The sequence below is a fragment of the Neofelis nebulosa genome, chromosome 7 (assembly GCF_028018385.1).
Source record: "Neofelis nebulosa isolate mNeoNeb1 chromosome 7, mNeoNeb1.pri, whole genome shotgun sequence".
In the NCBI taxonomy this organism is placed as follows: Eukaryota; Metazoa; Chordata; class Mammalia; order Carnivora; family Felidae; genus Neofelis; species Neofelis nebulosa.
The window spans coordinates 40744085-40760536 of NC_080788.1; the positions used below are offsets into that span (position 1 = coordinate 40744085).

The 16452-nt window shown below is 50.4% G+C and overlaps 1 protein-coding gene across 2 annotated transcripts; it reads left to right on the forward strand.

Annotated features, from left to right (window-relative positions):
* The first annotated feature begins 2210 nt into the window (after positions 1–2210).
* On the forward strand, positions 2211–15328 carry RASL12 (RAS like family 12). 2 transcript variants are annotated; one of them, XM_058737376.1, is made up of 5 exons: positions 2211–3065; positions 4924–4980; positions 10969–11042; positions 11741–11931; positions 14581–15328. In XM_058737376.1, exons 1-5 carry the CDS (start codon positions 2963–2965, stop codon positions 14954–14956), a joined length of 801 nt encoding a protein of 266 aa, XP_058593359.1. In that variant the 5' UTR covers positions 2211–2962; the 3' UTR covers positions 14957–15328. The 2 variants fall into 2 exon arrangements, with proteins under 2 accessions (XP_058593359.1, XP_058593360.1); XM_058737377.1 differs by lacking the exons at positions 2211–3065; positions 4924–4980; positions 10969–11042 and adding an exon at positions 11213–11320.
* Positions 15329–16452: the final 1124 nt, after the last annotated feature.

The window sequence follows — 16452 nt, forward strand, 5'->3', positions numbered from 1 at the left end:
AGTGGACTAGGAGGCAGGATTCTTGCCAGGTTCTAATGCCAGTACCACCACTGACTTGCAAAAGCTACCCAATCTCTCTGGGCCTTAGTTCTTCATCTGTGAAATGGAGCTTGGATCTGACTTCTAAGGTTCTGTTTAGCTTTGACATCTGAATTTATCACTGAACGACCACAGAAGTGTTTGTCATATTGTGCTTCCAGGGAATACAGTGACTTCACAAAGGGGTCCCAAAAGCTTAGTTTTATGTGGAATGGCTCCTGGGAGGTGGGTGGCAAGGGTAGGACCTGGCATCTGGAAATCTTCACAGGCCCTACCTGTCTAGACCTGTACATGTCCTACTCATTCTCTCCAGAGACATCTATCGAATACATGCTCCAGGTCCACTGCTGGGCAGGGTCATTTTGAGCACTTGAGGGCCCCTTATAGGAGCCTCAAAGATTGGGTGTAGGGGATAAGGAGGGTCGGGCTACTTTGCCCTGGCAGAATAACCTGTCTCTTGACTTTCAGTGTCCGAACTTCTGTTTGCTAAACAGTTGTGGCTTCTTGGTAGATGGGTGAGAAGTATGTGCTATTCATGTCGGGGGAGTGGAGAAAACTATCTTTTGCTTTTGTGGGCCATGGGCTAAGCTCTGGGTTGGGACACTTTCATGTTATCTCATCTAATCCTTAATATTATCCCTATTTTAAAGATGAGAAACTGAAGCCCAGGAGGGCAAAGTAGTTGATTCCATGGTCTGACAGTAAATGGCTCATTCCAAAGGCCTTTCCAGTCCAGAAGTGCAACTGGCACTTCTGGGTGGACAAGCAGCCTACAGATGAGGAGACTGAGGATGGGGAAAGGGGCTGGTTGCAGTTGTGAGGCTGGCACTTTTATTCCCAAGCCTCATACCAGAGGCACACTTTGGGCACTTAGCAGTCACAGCTGAGGGCTGAGTAACCAGCTGGCAACTTGTTCAAATAGTCTCTGACCTAGATGAAAGTTAAGGGTCATCTCATCCCATCTTGCAAGTCATGATGGAGTCTCCTTACAACACCTCCTGGAAGTGGTCACCCCCTTGGTTGCTTTCAATATTGGCGGGCTCACTTCCTCTAAAGACAGCCCCTTCTAACTACAGCTCAGATGGTTAGCATTCACACACCAACCTGGAACCTGCCTCCTTACAGTGCCCATCTACTGGTTGGTCTGCATTTTAAAGGAAAGTAACTTGCCCAGCATCACAGGCAGGGACCTAACAGAGCCCAGGTTTACACCCAGTTGGATCTGCAGGGGTCCACAGCTTACTCTCCAGCAGTTCGCCAATGAGCTTGGTTCTCTTCCCATAGACCCCTCCAGAACCAGTCTGTCCTCTCAAGACTGGGGCCAGCCCAGGGAAGTGGCTGGAACTTGGCTCCCACTTTTTCTCCACCTACAACTCAAAGGAAAACCCTTGGGCATTAGCTCTGTGCGTGAATTTGGCCCGAGGGTGTAATCTAAACAAATTTTTCCCAACACCTTTCAGTCTTAACACAGCTGGTTTACCATTATCTCCTACAAATACAATTAGGCTGAGTCAGTATTCATGTCCTATTCTGGGAAAGAATTTTCCTTCCTGGTTGAGAAGTTATTACCATCAGGCTCTGACCCCAGACTGCCTTCTGATCTGGCTTTCCATTTCTTTTTCACATGGGTGGGTAGATTAACTGGGGGAAAGAGAGGGAATTGGGGATGTGGGGTTGGAGGGAGAAGGGCTGCAGTGAGAGGTCTCAGACTCCTATGCCCTTTCCCACTCTAGCCTGGAGTATATTTCAAAAGAGAGGCTCCACCTGGTTCTAGAAAGTACTCAGACCTAGAACGGAGGGCTGATGCTGTCACTCTCAGGCTTGAATCACATAATGGGATTTTGGATTTATTTTTCCCTTTCTTTAGTATATAGATGGGGACACCAATGCTCATAGAAGTGAGGTGACTTGCCCAAGGTCACCTAGTGAAAGAGCTGGCATTAGATTCCCTATGTAGGCCCTTTGCTCTGTCTCCATCATGATCAGATTTATCCTGGGTCTCAAAAGAAATGTCAGGTGACCCCTATCAGGCTCATCCATCAATCCTAGAATCATTATAGGCATGACAGGGTGCCAGGTTTTAGGATAAGTAAAATGCTCCGTTTACACACTAGGCCACAAACACGTGCAACTCATTAACTCCCATCAGGGAGAAAATAGTAATCCAGGATGGGTTAGGTTTCTTGAAGCTGGATACATATTGACCATGAAATGTTAGTAAAGAAGTTTCTTCCCCTTCTCAGGAGTCAGGGCTCTGCCTGGAGTTTGCAGTGATGCCTGAGAGTCCCCACACCGAAGGGCAGGGTAATGTAGTTGGAGGAGTTGTGTGCCAAGGCTGGGCTGGCTGTGACTGTGACCTAGAGAAAGGGCAAGGCTGGGAATTGAACCGGGCAGGCTTCCCGGAGGAGGAGGCGGGGCCAGCTGCGTAGAACAAAGGAAGGAGTGGATTTTTTTGCAGGTGGAAAGAGATTGCACGGAGGTTCAGACTAGGCTGAAAACATCCTTCCCCTCACTCCGCCTACCCCAGCCTCTCTCTCTCCGGTCCTGGGCCTTGCCTGCAGGGTCCGGGGGAGCTCCAAGTGGCGACAGCGCTGTCTTCCAGGCGGAGCCTTGCTGTGGGCTGTACGGCCGGCCAGAGCTCCCTCCCAGCGGGGGGCTCCCGCAGCCCTTACAAGGAGTTTGGCGGCTCTCCGGGCGGCCCCGCCCGCCAGCCTCCACGGGCCCCTCCTCCCGCCCGGCTGGGCCGGGCCGCGGGAACGCAACCCTCTCCGCTCTCGACGCCGGGCCCGGCGCGGACATCGACGGGCCCGAGAGCCCGCGAGTGTGAAAGGAGCCGGCGACTAGCTCCCTAGGGCCCCAACAGGCGGGCACGCGGCTCGGGGCCCTTCGGCAGAGGACTTGTGACCTTCTCAGCAGGGTCGCCATGTCCTCGGTGTTCGGGAAACCCCGCGTGGGCAGCGGGTCGCAGAGCGCGCCCCTCGAGGTCAACCTGGCCATTCTGGGACGCCGCGGAGCTGGCAAGTCCGGTGAGTTGGGTAGCGGGGCGGAAGATAAGGAGTTAGGGGAAGACCCGAGAGACGGGGAGCAGGTGTGGACGCTGTGGACTTGTCTCCCACTGGCTTTGGGGCTTCCTGCGCCCAGGTGGGTTGAGTGAGACACCGCGATTTTCTTCTTTGCCTCAGTTTTTCTGTTGCTTGTTTCTCTACTATGTTCTCAGCTCCTCCATCTCTCATCTGTCTTCTGTTCCTTGCCTGTCTTTCCCTTTGTGTCTCGGACACCAGTTGTCTTTCCTCTCTGCCTGTATCTGTGTCTCACGGTCCTCTGCTGATCTCTCCCTTGCTGTTCACCGCTTTCCATCTCCTCTCCCTGGGGCGAGCAGTTGGCCCTGGTGACTAGCACTGCAAGGACATGATCTCTAGCTCAGGCCCCTAGGAGCTTAGTTACAGCTTTGCTATTCTTCAATTTAGTCTGGGGATGAAGGGAGGTGGTAGAGGTCACTGGCTATTGGGATTTTCCAGGGAGGGGCCACCCCAATTCAATGGATTCTGGAACAAAGTGTGCATTCTTATCAAATGTAATTTTCAAGGTAGACCCCTCTCTTGACTTTCTGGAAACCCCTTAGACTACCATCCCAGGTGTCTGGGCCTTGTTCTTGATGAACCTAGATTTTGGGTTGCCACTGAGATCATTTCTGCCAACACCGAACTCTGGCTTAACCACTCCTGGCAGCTCTCACCCAAGTGAAGCCCAGGTGGATGGGTGTCCCTGTAGGCAGAGACCCAGAAAAAGGTTTCATTCCTCCGTCCTGCCACTTCACAGTCCCAGGCAGCTAAAGGTGGGAGGGCTGTTTTCCAGTTACAGCCATTAGTGACTGGCCAACAAGGGCTCAGTTAGCTATGAGTTTCTTTCCCCAGAGTGCTCTTTGAGACTCGCTGGGATCCTACTCTCCACTTTTGAAACCAGCCCCCTGACTCAGAGAGGGGACTCTGAATCATGTTTTCCTACAGAAAAGATTTGCCCTTTTCCCTTTGAAAATCAAATTGTAGTTCTGTCTTTGGTATAGTTTAGCCAGTGACTACATGAATGAAGGAATTTAAATTTTAAAGTATGTGTATTCCCTGGGTATTAGTTTGCAGAATGACACTGTAAGGAATCTTGGGAAAGAATTTTAAGGATTTTCTTTAAAATCTCACATTTCTTTTTAAGAGTCTGGCACAATAGTTGGCTGGCCCTGGGGCTTTATGTCACTAAATTCTGAACAAAATCAAAGTTCTATTAATGAAGTACACTTGGGGAGAACTTCATTTTAGGTTTTCCATTCTTTGGGGCATCCATGATGAGTGTGGAGGCCCTAGTTGGAGCTAAGACTTGAGATATAGAGGACCAAGGGCTAGAATGTGTTTACTTGAGACATGGGTGTTCATACTCACCCTGGGGATCACAGACTGATCAACTGAGCTCTTAGTCTTTGGTGTATAGCCAAAACTGGAATAAAAGTCCCATATTTCAGAATTTTCATGACTTGACCAGGGTGGGGGATGTCTAGGTAACTGGTTGAGTGGGTCCCGGACCCCTCAGTTTGAGTCTTTAAAAACACCTGTTAGGCTTGCCTCTCATGGTTTTTCTTGCCTTAAAAAAAAAAAAAAAAAAAAAGGCCAGGATGCAACTAGGGGGACATGGTTCCTTATATTTCTGGTTTCTTCTGAGCTTCTTGAACCAACTCCCCAGCTCCTAGACCCATTCCCCCAAAGAGCTGAGCTTAGTGTCAGCCAGGAGTCACAGAGGCTAGATAAGTCCTCCCTAAAATGAGAGGGGCAACCTCTGGGAACCAGCAGCCAAAGACAGCAGGGGATGACTGAGCCAGCTTCTTTCTGTTTCCTGCAGCTCTGACCGTGAAGTTTCTGACCAGGAGGTTTATCAGCGAATATGACCCCAATTTGGGTAAGGAACCACTCCTCCCCATCCTCCTACTGTGTCCCACTTGCATCCCCCCTACCCCTGCCCCCATGCACCCACCTACACTGTGGTGGGCCCAGACCTGACCAGGATTGAACATCTGGGGGCAGAGGGGAGGAACCACCCAGGATGACTCAGCCTGTGGGACAAAATGTTTTACATGCCAGAAATACATCCTTCCACAGCCCACCCCAGACAATTTGGGAGTTGGCTTAATTAGGAAAACTGAGATAGGCTGATTTGTCCTAAATTATGAGATATGTTGAGACTTACAAAAAAAAAATCAAACATAACAGAACGTCTGCAACCATTAAGTGTTGGTCTTCAAGATGGCCACTCAGTATACTTTTCCAGAAAAGCTGGACAAAGCATTTGAGAAACTATCTAGTGCTACTGGTTGCTGACCCATTTTTGAACCACACAAGAAAACTCATCTTGTTTTATAGCCATATCATGGTATATTGGAAAAAAGGATGCTCTGGTATCAGTCAGAGCTAAGTTTGAACCCTAGCTCTGCCATTTACTGGCTGTACAGCCTTGAGGCAGTCACCTAATCTCTCTGAGCTTCTGTTTCCTCATCTGAAAAGTGGGCATAAAGATGCCTATCTCAGAAAATAACTGTGAGGATTAAAGAAATGACACATGTTAGCCTAGTATTTGACTCACAGTAGGCACAATGCATACTCGTTTTTCCTGCCCTTTTCCTTAACGTTTACATTTATAACATTTGTTTTTTGTAAACTGTTCACTGAAAAAAATGGTGTGTCTGGATACTCTTAGCCTTTTGAAAATGGGGGGTTGCAGTCTTGGATTCTTTTTCACTCATTCCACTGATAAGAATGAAATGAAGCATTTGTGGGACCCTGAGGGCTCTCCAGGGAATCCCAGGGATATTGGGCACAGACTGGAAACCGCAGTACAGCAGGGTGTGCAGCAGGGCTCTGAGGGAATGTGCTGTAACACCTGAAGGAAAGAGCCCCTTAGCCCCTTGGTGCCCTCACTTCACACTGGAATATTGAATCCCAGTGTCAGAGCAGGAAGGGACCTCAGGGCTATTTAGTCTATTGGGTTCTAGAATTTTTTCCCTAAGTAGCAGAATCCCTTCTTCCAAGGTGATCTTAAATAGAACCCCAAGATGTCAAAGAGAAAGCAGAGGGGGTCCCATGGTTAAGTCAAGAGTACAGGGCAGGCGACTCACTGATAGCCCCTAAGGGATTTGTTTTCTCAAAGCTTGGTTTGACTACCTGCGCTATGACACAGCCCCTCAGTGGAACGGTGGAAGAATTAGGCCCAGGGAGCTGAGGCTTCTGGGCCAAGGTCACACAGCAGGTCTGAGGGGTCTTTTTCTTTTAATGTTTATTTATTTTGGGAGAGAGAGCAAGCAGGGGAAGAGCAGAGAGAGAAGGAGAGAGAATCCCAAGCAGACTCCATGCTGTCAGCGCAAAGCTGGACGCAGAGCTTGAACTCACAAACCGTGAGATCGTGACCTGAGCTGAAATCAAGAGTTGGAAGCTTAGCCAACTGAGCCACCCAGGCGCCTCCTGAGGGGAGCCTTCTTGATTAGCAGAGGTCAATGCCCATGGGGGTGGGAAACAGGATGTAATTGTGTGCTGGTCAGGGGAGTGTTGAGAGAGGCCAGAACATGGAATCAGAAGCAGTGGGGGAATTGAAGACAGGGAGAAGGTGGGAAGGAAAGCCATACAAACAGGGGGTATTTGGGAAGGGAAAATGAGGATTTCCAAGGGCGGTTCCTCAAAACACAGATCCTGCCTAGCTCAGATATTACATGGAGAATACTTAGGCTAAAAAACATTAGCTGTTTATCTGAAATTCAAGTTTAATTGGTCATCCTATATTTTATCTGGCATCCAGCCTCCAGTTTCTTTGTCCCTGCCCCCAATTCATACCTTTCCTGCCGGGTCTCGCCAGAGCCTACTACAGTGGTGGTTTGGGCTTCCTGATTGAGTAATTTTGGAGTTCTGACCTGATAGTGGAATGTGTGGTCACACTGTCTGGGGGCGGGGGGGGGGGGGGCAGGGCAGCCCTCCACAGTGGTCAGTCACCCCAGGCTTAGGTCTCTCTCCCCGGCCTGAGAGCCTGTCAGCTGGAGAGATGACCAGATGCTCCCCTTCAGCCATTCTGGGAGACCAGTCCCACTCCTCCTTGGGATTCTGCCCCAGCATCTAAACATTCCAGCCACTATCCCATGACTGCCTGCAGCAACAGTGGAATCTAGGACCAGAGCCTTTCTTTCTGTGGAGAAAGACCAAGGAGACCAAGGAGAGAGTTAGCCATCAGGACATGTAAAACAACTCTTGCTCCTTTTCAGAGGTCTTCCTTGAACCCAAAGTGAGCTTCTCAAGCATGGAAACCTATGTTACTCATTTCCGTTTCTAGCATGGAGTGCAGTACTGGGCATGACATATATACTCTTAAACATGAGATTGAATTTTGGTTTTAGGTTTAGCCTTTAAAGAAGAGCTATGACTATTATCCCCATTTTACAGGTAAAGAAACTGAGGCAGGGAGGGCTCAGTGATTTCCCTATGGAGAACCTCAGGTACAAAGGAAGATGAGTATCACTCCAGTGCCTCTTCACTTAGGATGGCCTTATGTTCTAGAGGGCCTGGAACCAGAGGTCTGCATGGCACTAGGCTCTGGTTTCCCCATCTGGAAGATGGGACCAATAGCTTGTACTCTGTCTGCATAAGGGTTGTGGCTGGGAATGGTACACCTGGGTGGCTCAGTCGGTTAAGCATCTGACTTGGCTCGGGTCATGATCTCATGGTTTGTGGGTTTGAGCTTCGCGTTGGGTTCTGTGCTGGCAGTGCAGAACCTGAAGCCTGTTTCAGATTCTGTGTCTCCCTCTCTCTCTTGGCCCTCCCTCCCTCCCTTGTTCATGCCCAGTCTGTGTCTCTCTCTCTCAAAACTAAATAAACATTAAAAAAAAATTTTTTTTAAATGTTGTGGCTAGGATTGCTGGTAGGAGCTGAGAGAATCAGTGCCTGTGGAAAGGCTGTGCCTGTGCTGAGCACTCCAGGAAGCGCAGGGGTCCCCAGGAGGGAGTCCTCTCAAGGAGGAGCTGGGGAGCACCTTGCCTGGCTTTCTCGGGGCAGAATGACAGCTTCTCACCTCTCTTGTCCTCATCCTCCAGCAAAGATGCAGGCACCATTTCTGAAGCATCATCCTACATGCACTCTGACCAGAGCTCCCTTTGGCACCTTTATTATTATTTTTTTTTAAATGTTTTTATTTATTTTTGAAGGAGAGAGAACAGAGCACGAGCCGGGGAGGAGCAGAGAGAGAGGGAGACATAGAATCTGAAGCAGGCTCCAGGCTCTGAGCTGCCAGCACAGAGCCCGACGCGGGGCTCGAACTCACGAGCCGTGAGAGATCATGACCTGAGCCAAAGTCGGACGCTCAACTGACTAACCCACCCAGGCGCCCCTCCTTTGGCACCTTTAAAAAGACTATTACTGGGGCGCCTGGGTGGCTCAGTCGGTTAAGCGGCCGACTTCGGCTCAGGTCATGATCTCGCGGTCTGTGAGTTCGAGCCCCGCGTCGGGCTCTGTGCTGACAGCTCAGAGCCCGGAGCCTGTTTCCGATTCTGTGTCTCCCTCTCTCTCTGACCCTCCCCCGTTCATGCTCTGTCTCTGTCTCAAAAATAAATGTTAAAAAAATTAAAAAACAAAAATAAAAAAAATAAAAAGACTATTACTGTAAATGAGGGGAAAATAGTTTGGGAAAAGAAGCTTCTCTCAGCATGAAAGTCCCCAGAATGTTATTTAGAACTAGGAATTATGAAACCCATGTGGTTAAGGACCCCAGAATGCTCTGGAGAGCAGGACTTGGTGATGGGAACACAGGACAATACTGTGACTTGGAAAGGACCCCCTACCTCACCCTGCCATGGGGGAGGAAGCCAGATAAGATGACATCTGAGGCTTCTCCGAGCTCACCCCTACATGTTCCTCCTCCTCAGCTGGCCTGGGAGCTTCTGCTCTTCCCCTGTGCTCTGCCCAGAGTTGGACGATCAGCTGGTCCCCTGAGCAGAGGGTGATGGGCAGCGCCATGGGGAGGCAGCTCAGTCTAGAAGGCCTGAGTTCACATTCCTTCTACTGATGGAGTGCTGTGTGGCAGTGGGCAAGGTCCCTCCTCCTCTGGGTTTCATCTCTCTCTAGTGGTGCTAACAGTAACTTTGAAAGGCTGTTATGCTGTGAGGAACCACAGGAGACCAACACTAGGCTAAGATTTTCCCCTAGACTGGGCAGGACTCAGTGACTGTTTGGGGAGGGGGTGTGTGGCACAACTAAAAGGGGTGCATCAGACAACTTGGGCAGGAAAATAAAGAAAAATCTGAACAAGATGTAGGCATCTAGGGGCAGCTCTTCTTGCACTAAATATAGTCAAACATTTGGGGCATATTTTCCATTAGATTTTTTTTTTTTTTTTTGTCTTTGAATAAGAGTAGCTATTTATCCAAGTCCCCAAACAGGCTGGGGATGGGAGCTGTCTGTGATTCCTGCTGGCTGCTAGTGGACCTGGCATGTTTCCAGGCCTGGCTTGACTGCCAGTGGCCCTCAGAGAAAAGTGGTGGTGAATTCAGCCAGGGTTGGGGAGGTGGAGGAAAGCAGAGAGGGCCCTAGTTCTGCCCAGGGGGTCTTCTTGGGGTCACTTGGGGCACCCAGGGAAACATGATGGCCAAGTGGGCTCACACACATGGGCCAGTGGCACAGGGGAAGGTTGGAGATAGAAAGAATGTCAATATGACAATGAGGTCCTCTTTGTATGCCAGGCCATCTGCTGCTTTCTCAGGTTTGAGGGTGTGAGATGCAAAGAAAGAAAAGGAAGGAAGGAAGGAAGGAAGGAAGGAAGGAAGGAAAGTTAAAATTCGTGAAATCCAAATAAAGTCAGTAGTTTAGTTCATAGTATGGTACCAATATCAATTTCCTGGTTTTGATCATTTTACTATGGTTATGTAAGGTGTTAACCTTGTGGGGAGCAGAGGGAAGGGCACACAGGAACTCTCTGTACTATTTTGCAATTTCCACACAAGTCTAAAATTATTTCAAAAGAAAAAGAAAAAAAAATATCAGCTAGGAATGTGAACCTGCCCTGTCAGCTTTGGAGCACCACAGTCCCCTGTCCTTTACCAGACGTGTATGATGGGCCAGGCCCCATGCCTGGGGGCCCATCTAGTCCTCACACAGCCCTATGAAATGCAGGAACAAGCATTTAGCACAATGCCTGGCACAGAGTAAAATCTGAAAAATGTTTAGCCAATGTTATCATGTTATCCCCATTTTAAAGTGAGGAAACAGAGCCTCAAAGAACTGCTTCAAAGACTTGGCCAAGTCACATAGCTAAAAGGTAGCTGAAGTTGGGTTTGATTCCACATTTCCAAGCTAAAACGTTTGACTATGCTAGACTCCTCTGCTGTTATTTTGATGAGGAATATTTGTAAAACCTTCTTGGGACTTCTGGACACACACACATGTTGTGTGCTTTCCCTTTCCCATCTCTTGTACCACTGAGTGCAGGAGGATTGTCCTTGGGGCCTTCCTGGGGGCCAGGTATTGTGGTCAGAGGGAAGAGAGTGCAGAAGCTTGGGGTTTGGAGGGGATAGGCTGGCAGTGTAGCTCCAGAGGTCTCTGCTGCTAAACAAGACCATGGGCCACACACTTGATCCTGTAGGCTTGGTGGCCAGACCCAGAACACAATCCCAACTCCTATGGCATGTTCTGTGAGTGACCTCTTATGCTCTGACCCCTGATAGGTAGAGCAGCCTCTCCTCGGTGGGAGGTTCTGTCTGTGTTCTCCATTTGGGTGCCAGCCAAGGCCTCCCCAGTTGTCCCAGCTCAGCCAGCTCCGGAATAGATCCCCCAGGGTCTAGCACAGGGAGGTGGGGACTCAGACCCAATCACCCACTGAGCAGCCTGCACTGCCTCTGACCTGGCTGACCATCTGTTGCAGAGGACACCTACAGCTCCGAAGAGACAGTGGACCACCAGCCTGTCCACCTGAGGGTTATGGATACTGCAGACCCGGTAACAGTACCCCCATTACCCCTGGAGAGCTGAGAGCCCATGCAGCCTCCTGGGAAGTCCTGGTCCCAGAGTGGATGCCTCAGATGGGAATGTGTAAACTTTTTAAGCTCTAGTTTGCTGTGTGACACTGAATGAGGTGCTGACCTCTCCATTCCGGAATCTCTTTGTTTGCCAAGTGAGAAGGGATGGGATGGGGCCTGGGGAGACCTGATGGTTGCTGGCATCAACTCAGAGATCCTCTCTTCTGGGACTTGATGCTCACGTACACATGGAGACAGGTGCTTACAAGTGTTTACACAGAGACCCTCTTCGGCCCAGGTCCCCTCAGTGCACACATTCTCCCTATGTTCTCACCATCCCCTGCCAGGACTGGATACCAGTTATTCTCAAAAGCCAAGGGACACCATCAACCTGATGCAAAACCAGCAGTGCCCAGGGATAGCCAGGTCTCTGTAGCAGCCATGCCAGAGTCTTGGCTCTGTGCCTCGGAGGCCAAGGTCTCCAAGTCTCTGACTGGGTGGTGGGAGTGAGGCTTACAAGACAATGTCTCCTTTCACACCAAGCCAAATCCACACTCAAGTGCCCCTTTAAAAAGGACTCTGTTGGGAACAATATACAAAGACCCAGAGAGTGGGGAGGTGGGTGGGCAGCTCAGGTGAAGGCCTTTGCCCCCACCGAGGCTTCCCTCCTTCACCCAGGATACCCCCAGGAACTGTGAGCGCTACCTGAACTGGGCCCACGCCTTCCTGGTGGTATACAGCATGGACAGCCGCCAGAGTTTCGAGGACAGCAGCAGCTACCTGGAGCTGCTTGCTTTGCACGCCAAGGAGACACAGCGCAGCTCCCCTGCCCTCTTGCTGGGCAACAAGCTGGACATGGCCCAGTACAGGTGAGCACAGACAGTTTGTCCTCCTCTCTGGAGTTCACTTTCCTCATATGTAAAGGCTGGGTGTCATCATTGGGGATTGTTTAGCTAAATTTGAATACTTCCCTCAAATTTAGGTTAAAGGGTAAGTGGTCTTCCAGACAGGCAAGGGCAGGAAGGGAGGAGCTTCTGGCCCACACAGGGGTTGGACCCTGAAAGTTAGAAGAGATGCTACCCCTTCCATCCTCATGGGGCTTTGTGGTCTTTCTCGGCCTCACCCTTCTTGCCTGTCTCTAGGACATTCCATCCTCACTCTCCATAGCTTGTTGATTATTCAGTGCCCAATTCCAGGTCTGAGAAGAAAGGCTGTGATTGGCTTCTGTAATCAGGTGTCTGCTCTGGTCCAGCCAGCTCTAGCCTCACCCAAGCATGGCCCCAGGCTCACTCCACAGTTGGCTGTGCTGAGGTCAGGTTCTCTTAGACTGAGTTGGACTTGAATCAGAGGTCACAGACTGGGCCAGAGGGCAGATTACCAGCAAATACAGCAGCGTTTTGCTTGGCGAGCACAGAGTTTTAAAAGACCTAGAATTGGAATGCTTTGAGGAGGGGCATGCTCTCTCCAGCTGACCACAGGCCTTACCACTCCCCATGGCTTACCTCCACCCTCCCTATACATTTGAGCTGCTTGCCTGGCCCCTGAAAGCATGATGCTTACACTTGATGAGTGACCCCACTGGCCTTCTTCAACACTGACATTTGTCCTATGTGGCCAGCCCACCTTTGAAGTATGGCACCTTCCACCCATTTTCCACCTGTCCCTCCCTGTGTGTGGCTAGTACCCTGCTTCCCCAAGCCTCAAAGGCCCATTCTGGTATTAGCAGGGAGGGGACTTAGGTGCAGAACAAATCAGATGGGCAGCGGGACAGGGGGTACAGTCTCATGAAGAGGGGCCATGGTAGGAGCCTTTACTGGCCATTCAGCCCTCAGACCAAGACAAATTTCATCTCAGGAATTGAAGGAAGTTGTGTGATCTTAAAACCAAAAGGTGATCTTTGAGGAATTATAGAGCTCACAGTGCCTGCCAGAGGGGTCAGAAGACTGAAATGTGGTAAATTGTCTTCAGTATGAGGAAAAAATTTAGACAACTGTTTTGATCCTGATCTTTGCCAAAGGGATTGCCTAAAAATGGTTTGGTAGCAAATAACAAAGATTATGGGACTCAAATGAAGCAGTTTCAATTCCCTAAGAAAAGTCATGACAGTTATCTTCATTTCCTTCTTTGATCAAGTCCTGAGGTTAGTGGATCAAGATTTGATGAGCAGTAAAACTTCTAGCTGAGCATTGGTGTGTCTCCCATAATTGTCTTGCAGCTAGAAGGTAAAACATGGGTTAGAGCAGTGGTTCCTGAACCACTGATAAAATTGTCACCAGGCTGCAACAAAATAAGAGGATAATATTACATACCTGTGTCACCCATTCACAAACATATATACATGTATGGGGTGCTGCATATTCTAAAAATTCACGTTTCAAGCCTCCAGAGTGACAAATCTGTGGATTCAAGCCCATCATAAAAGCAAATAATACCAAGTATTCCTTCAAAAAGGTTTCTTAGGAAGCAGTGAGCTTCCAGACAGGACATCAGCCATGGGTGGGGAGTCTAGATGCTCTGGCCCTGGCCCTTTTTGTCCCAGTTACTCTCTGTCTGATACTCCCCTGGGCAACTAGCCCTCTCCCAATCCCCCTCCCCCTGCCAATTTAACTTTGGCTCAGGAACCTCTTCCCACCAATACCCACCTGTCTCATGGGCTCTGCCACTGTCCTTGGGAATGGCGGATGGGGTGATCAGCAGTGCAGGGTGATCACCAAGATCCAGCCAATGGAACCTTGACCTCAAGACCTCAGGTACCCCCTACCCCTTCCTTCTTCTGGATATCTGACCTACCCAAGAGCCAATTGTTTTCCTCTTACCTTTAGTCCCATGGCTTTCAGGTCCAAAACTTCCAGGACCTCCCCAGTTAAGTATTCGATCCCACCGTCACAAAAGAGGAGTATAAGACGAAGCTGACAATGGGTGCTGTTCCCTCTCTCCTTTTCTCCCTCCTTGCAATGAAATGCCACCCTTGCTCTCTCTTGCCCCTCCCCTGGACAGGCAGGCAAAACTCCCCATGGGCCCTGAGAGCTCTGCTGACCACAGGCATCCTGAGTCACCTCACCCACCCTGCCTCTGTGGGTCACACCCTTCAGTCCAAACCACTGCCTTTCTCTAGAGTCAATCCCACAGACCTGGGCTGAGGGTGGCTCATTTCCTGACCAAGGTCCCATGCTGGCATAGACGCAGGGCTGGGAATGACCATCTTCCTCAGTGCACAAACAGGGTCTAACCAGTAAGCTTCTCCCTTGCCTACAGCTTTGTTCCTAAATTCTGGCTTTGGTGAGGTCAGCCATCATTCATTGAGTGCTGACTCTGTGCCAGGTACTACACTAGGCACACAATACAAGTGGTCTTTCTTAATTCTTTTAACAACCCTGAGAGGTAGAGGTCACTATCCTGTTGTACTGATGAGATGACTCCAGCTCACCAAGCTGGTGAGTGGGGAGCCGAGTGCAGGCCCAGGCCTGCCCCACTTGGATGCGTGCTCCTGACCCTGCCTCGCCCTGCTTCCCCACCAGGCAGGTCACCAAGGCAGAGGGTGCAGCCTTGGCTGGCAAGTTTGGGTGCCTGTTTTTCGAGGTCTCTGCCTGCCTAGACTTTGAGCATGTGCAGCATGTCTTCCACGAGGCCGTGCGGGAGGCACGGCGGGAACTGGAGAAGAATTCCCTGCCCCGGCCCCTGTTCATCTCCGAGGAGAGGGCCCTGCCACACCAGGCTCCGCTCACTGCCCGGCATGGGCTGGCCAGCTGTACCTTCAACACACTTTCCACCGTCAGTCTGAAGGAGATACCTGCCGTGGCCCAGGCCAAGCTGGTCACTGTGAAGGCATCCCGGGCCCAGAGCAAGCGCAAGGCACCCACCCTGACCCTGTTGAAGGGCTTCAAGATCTTCTGAGGGCACCCCTAAGGATCCCAGACTTAGGGGCTGTGCAGGGCTGCAGGATAGGGGCTGACTTCTCACCACTGGCTTTCCCTCTGATGGAACAATAGCCCTCGCCCTCTGGCGGACAGTTGATCCCTCTTCCAGCACCAAGTAATTTCCCTGACACCCAGTTTACTGTGTGAGCTGGAGGGACAGGCAGAATGCTGCTCTTAGTCCCTCCAGGCCTTGGTTTCCATGGTAACCACTGCCGTTCCCCCACCCTGAAGGGAAGTAGCCACAAGACAACACGGAGACCTGGGTCTGGCTGAGGTGGAAGGAAATTGCAGTGTCCATCATGGTGCCATCACCCCTTCCTGCTCCAGCAACAGCCAGGCCAGATGTGGCCCCTAGTGGACAGCTCTGGATGGATGGTCAGCACCAGTAGGCCCTGCGTACAAGGAGGCCGGAGAACATTCTACAGGAGCAGACTTGAAGTCCTGGCACTACCTAGTGGACGGAAAGGGCAGAGCAGCTACAGGTTTTGGGTGGCCTGAGCCTGGCCCTCCTGTTGTCTTCTGATTTCACAGAAGTCCCAAGCACCAAACCCCACAGTTTATCCAAGTAAAATCTAGTTTAAATAATCCTATGGGACAGCCTGTGAGAAGCAAAATTCTCAGGAAGGGCTGTTTCTGGTACTTTGCCTCTCAATGAGGATAGAAGGTTGGGGGCTCTAGGTTGCTTAGGGTAGTGAGCATCCAGTGTTTTAGTCACTAGGAAGCAGACCCCCCTTGTTTTCCCATCTTAAATTAAGGACTCTCTCCACAGACCCTCAGGACCAGCTTCCTGAAGCTTAATGATCGAAGCTGCAGAAAAAAGTCATTCTCTCTAATGACCATCACACAGGATCCAGAGAGCCTGTAACTGGCAGTATCAGACATCCGGTGGGCACCGTTAGCCTGTCCCAGGCTCGTAGGCAGAAACACAGTAGAGCAGTTTGTAGTCTGGTCCAGCAAGACCCAGTACCTTTGGCAATGGGTCTGAATGTTCAAAGTCCACTTTTGAAAGATAGAACCTAAAGCATTTTTGGCCACCATAGCTTATACCATAACACTGTGGCTCAGATGTGGGATCAGGACAGCTCTCTTGGGATTCCATTGTTAGCACAGGGAGCTCTATAGTTTTCTAACTCTGTTTACCTCAGGGCCCCTGGCCCAAAGGAAATCTCTCATAGACCCTCAGCAGATAAGCAGATAAAGGAAATGGTTCTGGTAGGAGGAAGGGGTGGCAAGGGGATTCTGAGCCCAGAATCCTGCTCTTGGCAATTCCAGGAGCTTGGATTAAGAACAACGGCTCTAGAGGTACTTGGGTGGTTCAGTCAGTTAAGCGTCAGCCTTCGGCTCAGGTTATGATCTCGTGGTTTGTGAGTTCGAGCCTCACGCCAGGCTCTGTGCTGACAGCTTAGAGCCTGAAGTCAGCTTCAGATTCTGTGTCTCTTCTCTCCCTGTCCCTTCCCTGCTTGTGCTCGCGCT